This window comes from Miscanthus floridulus, chromosome 8 (assembly GCF_019320115.1).
Source record: "Miscanthus floridulus cultivar M001 chromosome 8, ASM1932011v1, whole genome shotgun sequence".
In the NCBI taxonomy this organism is placed as follows: domain Eukaryota; kingdom Viridiplantae; phylum Streptophyta; class Magnoliopsida; order Poales; family Poaceae; genus Miscanthus; species Miscanthus floridulus.
Window position 1 is genome coordinate 127,337,326 of NC_089587.1, and position 7,573 is coordinate 127,344,898.

Below are 7,573 nucleotides of genomic sequence, written 5' to 3' on the forward strand. Positions count from 1 at the left end.
TGCAGTGTACATTTATAGAGTACAATGGCCTTTGGCCATGAACACACACACGCACTACACACGGAAACAGTCGTGGACGAGTGGGCGCCAGGATGACCGGGCGTGCGTGTGCGCGCGGCTGGGCGCGCTCTCCGGAGGCCGTTGGCGAGAGGAGTGCGCGGACTGAGCGCTGGAGCGCTGGACGTGGGCACGGCGAGAGACTCGAGCAAGCTCTAGCCGTTGGAGAGGTTGATCCGCTGACACACCCATAAATGATCACTGCTCCACTTGCGGTGCTATAGAAGACGATGCCCATCTATTCTGCCACTGCGATCTCCCTAGGGCGGTATGGTTCTCTTTCACCCCTTCCATCAGAACTGACAACCTCCCTCAAGAAACATATGGAATTCAATTAATTATCCAGAGCTTTATATCCAACTCCACATCTGATACTCTTTTTTGTAAAATTCTTTTCACCATGTGGTATATTTGGAAGGCCAGAAATGATAACCATTTCCATTGGAAACATGAACCCCTATGCCGGTGCACAATGCAGTTGCTGCCCATATAAATGCCCACACTCACGCAATGGTTCAACCGGCTTCTACTACAGCAAACCACAATAACAGCAGGTCACAGCCAATAAATCAGCCTGCACATACTCAACGAGCACCAGAGCAGCCAGAGGCACAGCCACCATCTACTCCACCAGGTATGACGCTCTCGTTGCAACAGGTGCCACCGGTGCACAGGTACGAAATCACAGCACCGGCTCTTCTCCAAGGTCCCCGGTGCTATGTGGATGCTTCCACCGCGTCGGACCAACCAAATTTGCAACCCAGGTTCGCTGGTCTTGGTGTTTTCATCCTTAATCTCCAGGACCAACCAGCACAGGCGATTTACATCAAGGTGAAACTTGCTGCATGCACTTCGGTGCTCATGGCTGAGGCTGCTAGCCTGGCTCTTGCTTCAGCTATCATCGACAGGCTCAACCTCACAGGCGTCAGCTACTTGTCCGACTATGAACAATTGGTTCGCTTCCTGAACAGCGATCTCTCCAACCCTCCGGACTGGAGAATCAGGTACTTTACTCAAACCTTCTCCAACCATTCAAGAAGCAGTTCATCCAGGGTTTACAAGATACACAGGCGGCTCAACACCACAGCTGATGCTCTAGCAAGACAGGCTACAGAAGACTCTGCCATTCACAGCCACAACTTAGAGCTCTCCTGCTCCTTTGAGCACCATGTCTTTCAATGCAATTTGCCACAAGCTCTACAAGATGTAGGCTTGGACGATGTAACAATCACTGCAGCGCGTTGCAGCTAAATATAAAGTTGTTTGTTGTAAAAAAAAAAGCATAGAACATACGTCTTTCCATATATTTAAGAGAGTTCCTTCTAAAGTTTACTAGCCCTGAAAAATGTCTTATATAGTTGACGGTGGACTATACTTAGTTCACTATTTGTCATTATCATTAGTTTTTGTAGCTAACGGTGGACACAATAACAATTTGAAATGCCATTTTCTTTACGAGGGAATCAAAAACACGAGTGGATCATCAGGAGGAGCAAGCAAAACCTGGCCAAGACCCAGGAGCACGGAGCACAGGAGGGCAAAGACGTCAAAGCGGCATAAGCATCGAGCCCCTAGACTCTAGAAGCCCTCAACGCCGTTGCCTGCTCAGTGCTCACGCACGCACACCCCAGCCAAAAAGACGAAATTGCCTCCGCATAACCGTATCTTCCGTGGCAAGAGGATCAGAATAGGATTGGATGAATAAAATAAAAAATGGCCTTTCCGTGCTTGCGCAGTGTGGCGGCAATTTCCGTCGTTGCGCACCGATGGTCTGCCTGGCCGCCTGGCCGTTAGCTGGGAGGAGGGTGCCGTGGAATTGTGGAACTGGTAACTGGAAACCGCGGACAGAAGGGGCGCAGGCGCAGACAGCAGGGCAGAGCGAGCGCCGACCGGCGACACAAGGACGCGCGTGAACGACTGGGGCGTGCCCCGCATGGCGTGGATGTGGATTGGATAAGGCTGGGACTCTGGTTTCCCTTCCACCACCCGTCCTTTTCTTTCTCTTTCTCTCTCCCCACACTCCTATTTTTGATATTTTTTTTTTCTTATCTTCCACGCCTTGGTGCCGTTTTATTTTCTTTGATTGAAGCCAACCGCCAGTGTCTGATGGAAGTGATGGCAGACTGATCAAGTCCATTGCCCTAACTTTGCCGGTCTTGATTTTGCCGAGACTATGTTATGTTTTGGCTTCCATAATTTTGGTTGGGAAAAAATTGGTAGCCAACCAATCAAGCCCTACATTTCGCTCTCGTGGCAACACGAGGACATGGATTAATACCGCTTTGTTTGTTCGGTACTACTTTAGTAGTATTTTTTAACGCAGAATCAACGTTTTTGTCTCACAACAAATCAACATCAGGATCAGCATAAGCCTTAGTGGCTTTAATTTTCAGTGAAGTCTGTTATACAAACTTTAAATTATATATTTTCGTTCATGATCCAACATACTCCTACTCTACTCGGTAACTCTGAAGCCCAAAACTACAAGTATTGTTTTAGAAAAATTGACGACTAAAAATCCACCGGAGAAAAATATAAACGAGTTTCGGTCTCATCTATGATCTAATGGAGAAACTGATGGATCACCGGTTCATCACACCCACCAGTGGAGCTGCTTGATATCTCGAGCAAAACTTTTTTTTACGGATTAGGAGGGGTTGGAGCCCCCTATTGAGATTTTATTAAATAAAAAGGTACAGAGTGTAACGACCCGAATTCTCTACAACCACCCCGGCTCTCAATTTTGGATAATTGGAGAAGTTTCTGCATAAATCCCTACGTGCATTTGGATACCACGGAACTCGCGGATATACTGCTTTTCTAATTCACCAGACGACCCGCATGTCGAAAGCGCATAAAGTTGACAATGGTCAACACAATCACTGAGGAGCACATCATCTCAACCCAGGATGTCACTAGTCCGGTTATTAAGCCTTGGAACAAGTGAGTTGGCCCCACTGCCAAATCTCAAGTGTTTGGATCAATTCCATGGGTTCAGAGACCACCGGACAATTCGATGTGATACCAGACCATCCGCCAGTAACTGAACTGCACGCAGTGAGTGGGGAATGAGCTGTCCTCCACTCAACCCTTGGGCCCACTTGTCATATGCACAAAATGGATACACCAAACCTCAGCTGAAGCAGCACCAACCCATTTCACTCTCCCATTTCTCACCCTCTCCCTCTCTCTCTAAAGGAACAAGAGTGAGGAAGAACTAGAGAGAGATGATGAAGGCTGGAAATGGAGATGAAGGTGGAAGATGAAGTGAAGGGATTGTAACAACTTAGGTTTTCCAAATAACCAAAAATCTGAACTTAAAAACTTTTCTAACAAAATAGATCTTATGTTGGTGAGTGTGCATACTAGGAAACCGCCCTTGTAGTTGCACAAGTAGATCTCAAGTTAGCATGGATGAGCATTTGCATATTAAACAACTTGTGAGTTGCTTTTTCTCGATTTTATGTGATGTAATAAAATCAATTAAATGTTTTAACCAAACTTGTGTGTGTATGTTGCCAGCCCTTGGCTTTGACCCTAATACCCTAGTTGACCCCTAGTGGACCCCATAAGGGTGTGTGCATGCTTGGCAACACATGTATACACACATAGGAGCCCAAGGTATAGCATAAAAGGGGCATAGGAAATAGAAAAGGAATTAGAAGAGGGGAAATAAATAGAAAAGGGAAAGCAGCCCTAGCAGCAGCCGGCCCAGCTCGCGCCAGCACCACCCGCTGGCCTGCTTGGCCCGCGTAGCCCAGCTAGCCACCGCGTCCGCGCTTGGACGCGCGCCTGCACGGCCCAACAACACGGCCCACGTCACGCCCGCCCGCGTCGCAACGAGCTGCTGCAGTCGTTTTCCCCTGCCGCTGACGAGCGGGACCCGCCTATCATCGCCCACCTTTTTCTCCCTCCTCTGCTTTCACGACCGAGGCAGAGCACCCCGTTGGCGAGCATCCGAGGCCACGCCTCACATCCCCGCCGCCCGTTCCCAAGCCGTTAGGCGAGGGCGCACGGATGGACGACACGTCCCCAATCCGCGGCACCCCGAACCGCCCCCAAGCCATGCCATGTTGTGCTGACGTCGCTGCCGTGGCCCCATCGCCATGACGTCGCCTCGTCCACCTTTTTTACCCCGCGGATTCGAATTGGGACTGCCAACGCCACACAACCACCCCGCGTGCCCCCAAAACCCTAGCCTAGAGGCCATATCCGCCCTCCACATACCCCCTGTACCCCTCCCCACCGTCCGCCACTCCACCATGACCGCGGCCTCCCAATAAGAGGGCACCCCCTGGTGCCTTAGCGCCCTTCCTACACCCAGCCGCCACTCTGTGGCAACCCACAAACAACCACAATGCCCTAGAGAAGGAGAAGGAGGAAGGAGAAGGAGGGAGGGAAGGAGCCAAGCTCGTCGGAGTCGCCCGAGCTCGCCGGAGAAGAAGACAGCACCCCGATCGTGTTCCTCGCCTTAGCGGTTCAGCACTGCACTGCTACCTCTCGCCACGGCCTCGACTCGCCACCGCACCACCATCCTACCTACCCCGCCACCACGGTGAGCCCCCGATGCCGCTCTCCTATGCTCTCCGCTAGATATGGCCATGTAGCCCAAGCCCATTGGACTAGCACGAGGCCCGTTTTTTTGGCCTAGCCCAAGCATGTCCCGGCCCTGGTGGCGAGTGGGCCTTGGCTGGCATGGCTGGGAGGAGCAGGCCTTGCCTAGGTCTTACCCCAGGCACATGGGCCAGCACAGCACGGCCCGATCCACAACGCATGGCCTGATGGCGGCTCGGCCAGCTGGCCTGCTAAGAGCCCCAGCTGGCCTGGCCCGCTCCCACCCCAGCCCCCATCCCTCGAACTGCCGAACCCTATCCCTTCCCCTCCCCCGCATAGCCCCCTCCCCACGCCATAGTGCCACTACCGCACTCGCTCCTCCTCCTCCTCACCTCTGCGTCGGCGCCGCGGATGCCCCCTCCCTTCCCTCGTGTCAGGTGAGCTGAGCATAGACATGGGATGCCTCCTCCCTCTCCTCAGCGTCATTGGCTCCTCATGCGACCTCTCCTCTCCTCCAGCCACCTTCTCCATGCCCCTCGCACCACTGGCCGACGGCCGCCTCCTCCATGCCCCCCGCACCACCGGCTGGCGCCTGGCGACTTTGAGCACGGCAGCGTCGAGCGTGGTGGCTAGCCTTGAGCAGCTCCTCTAGATCTAGCTTTGAGGGCGTCAGCCTCCTCCACTGCTCCATGCCTCCTACTCCTACGGATCCACGTCTAGCTCCTCGGTGGTGAGCGCATCGGCCTCCTCCGAATCCGACGTCGATCTCCTCAGCGGCGAGCGGCGTCGACCCCCTACACCTCTTGGGCTCCCCTTCACCCTTCCCCTCTCTCTCTGTTGACAGCCAGTGGGCCTTGGGCTGGCATGGCCTGTGAAATTGGCCGTGCTTCTTGGGCCGGGCCGGCATGAAAATTGGCCCATAGTGTCGTGCCTAGGCCAGAGGCCAGGCCCGTGGCCAGGCCCGTGGCCTTGTGAGGCATGGCGTGTCGTGCCGCCCCGACCCCTATCGGGTCATGCCAGGCCGGGCTGGCTCGTTGGCCATCTATACTCGCTGCCATGGACATGCCATGGCCGCACCACCATGTTCTCCCCCTTTGGAGGGCCACGGTCCGGCCTTTTCGCCGTTGTGGTGCACCACACACACGCACACACGCACACGAGCCAAGGCTCAGCCTTGCCAAGCCATAGGGGCTCAGGAATGCTGCTGCCACTGCATCACACCCGTCGTGCTCACCATGGCTAGACCCCGACATGGCGCAACTTTGTTCCAGCCACCTCAGGCCGGTAGAGGTAGAACGTGCACCTCGGTAATCTTCGCCTCACCGAGCGATGTGTCACGCGCTAGATGGAAGAAGAAGAGAAGCCCCGAGGGCCGTTGGTCGCATCCGCCTCGTCGGACCTCCACGTGCCCATGTCGCCGCCGTGCCGGGGACGATCCGACCAACTCTGGCCGCCTCGCGTGATGAGATCTGGCCGTGTAGCTGGCTGGACCGAAAGCCCATGCCTTGCCCTAGTTCACGGCTACTGTGAACTCGCTGGAGCTCCGCCGCACACCTTGCCACGGTGCAGACTCCGTCGTGCACTTTGGTTGCCGTCATCGAGTCTTTTGCCTTCCCCGCGGCCTCAATCGAAGGAAAGGAGCCACCTTTGGCTTCGTTTGAGACCGCAAAGACCTCATCGCAGCACGCCATCGCCGCCGTGTCGCCGTTGCTGTGGCAGAACCGCCTGAAATAACACACTTCCTGAGGCGCTCGTCTTCCACTAGACACTAAGAACCTCGAAAGTGAGCTACATCGGACAGTTCCATCGAGCACACCCCAAGGGAGAACTCGAAACAATCCATGTTTTTACATCTATAATCCAATAATGAGTATGAGCTTACAATACTTAGTCCATTTCATGAAACAAGAGTTCTTGGAAATTATTTATTACAATACCAGAGTTGAGAGTACGATAATTTATAGTGGAATAAAAATAAACATCTAGCAGAAATGGTACAAGGATCCGTCTGTGCCCACCAGAAGAGCGCTCCACACAAGGGCTACTCCTCATGTTGCACCTGCAACAGGGGTAAAATAAACCCTGAGTACACAATGTACTCACAAGACTTACTCGACTAGTGGGAATAGTTTCTCGACTCCAAGGAGTATGATAGGCAATATGGGTTTGCTGTTTTCTTTTTATTTGCGAAAAACATTACTAGAAGTATGTCCTTAAGATCAAGTTTAATGAGTAGTCATGATTACTTCATTAGCTAACCATTCTAGGTAAGCACCTGTTCTACTTTCAAGCAAGGGTTGAGCACTCAGAACCATTTCACCATATTTCATCTTCTAGTTCTTACTATGGTGCTAGAACATAGCCAAGTCGTATCGTCTCACGAAAATGGTGATTCATGAACCAATCTATCCCAGCTGGGTACCCCAAAACACACGTCCTATTTTTACCCCAGACAGAAACAAGACCAACCCATTCCACTCCTGTCGAGGGGTCCAGGTCCCCATCCAAATTTGGACTTTAAGCCCCCACACTTGAGACCCGGTTTCAGTATGGTGCTTAGACCTCCACCTTTCCCCGCCTCTAATTAGTCAGTCCGGAAAGAGCTGGAACCCACGACAAGAGCAGTAACGAGCCTTTCCGCTCCCATAAGCAAGTATGTGCTCAGGATAATAAGTCTATGACCTGACTACCATCCACAGCAACAGATGATCCTTAATCGACACAAATAGGGACAACAGTGTAACCAAGCTGAGCCCCATTGGCTGCAGGACACAACCTGTTACACCCACCAATACACATACTATATCCCTGCCCTATCGCCATTTTTCCTTTCATCATTTTATCATGAGAGTAATTATAATAATCACCTATTGTAAGTAACGGTAGGTTACTCATGCTACCGAAAACCTAAGCATAGCAGCTACCCGAACCTGCACTAGTAGATTCTTAGGACAGATATATT

At 52.4% G+C, this 7,573-nt stretch overlaps 1 protein-coding gene across 1 annotated transcript; it reads left to right on the forward strand.

Moving 5' to 3' along the window:
* The first annotated feature begins 266 nt into the window (after positions 1-266).
* LOC136473525 (uncharacterized) lies at positions 267-1,424 on the forward strand. The gene has a single exon (XM_066471165.1). It carries the CDS (start codon positions 517-519, stop codon positions 1,306-1,308), a length of 792 nt encoding a protein of 263 aa, XP_066327262.1. The 5' UTR covers positions 267-516; the 3' UTR covers positions 1,309-1,424.
* The last annotated feature ends 6,149 nt before the right edge of the window (positions 1,425-7,573 follow it).

Excerpts from the sequence above, each read along its gene's own strand:
- LOC136473525 (XM_066471165.1), top strand. The coding sequence starts at position 517 with ATGCCGGTGCACAATGCAGTTGCTGCCCATATAAATGCCCACACTCAC.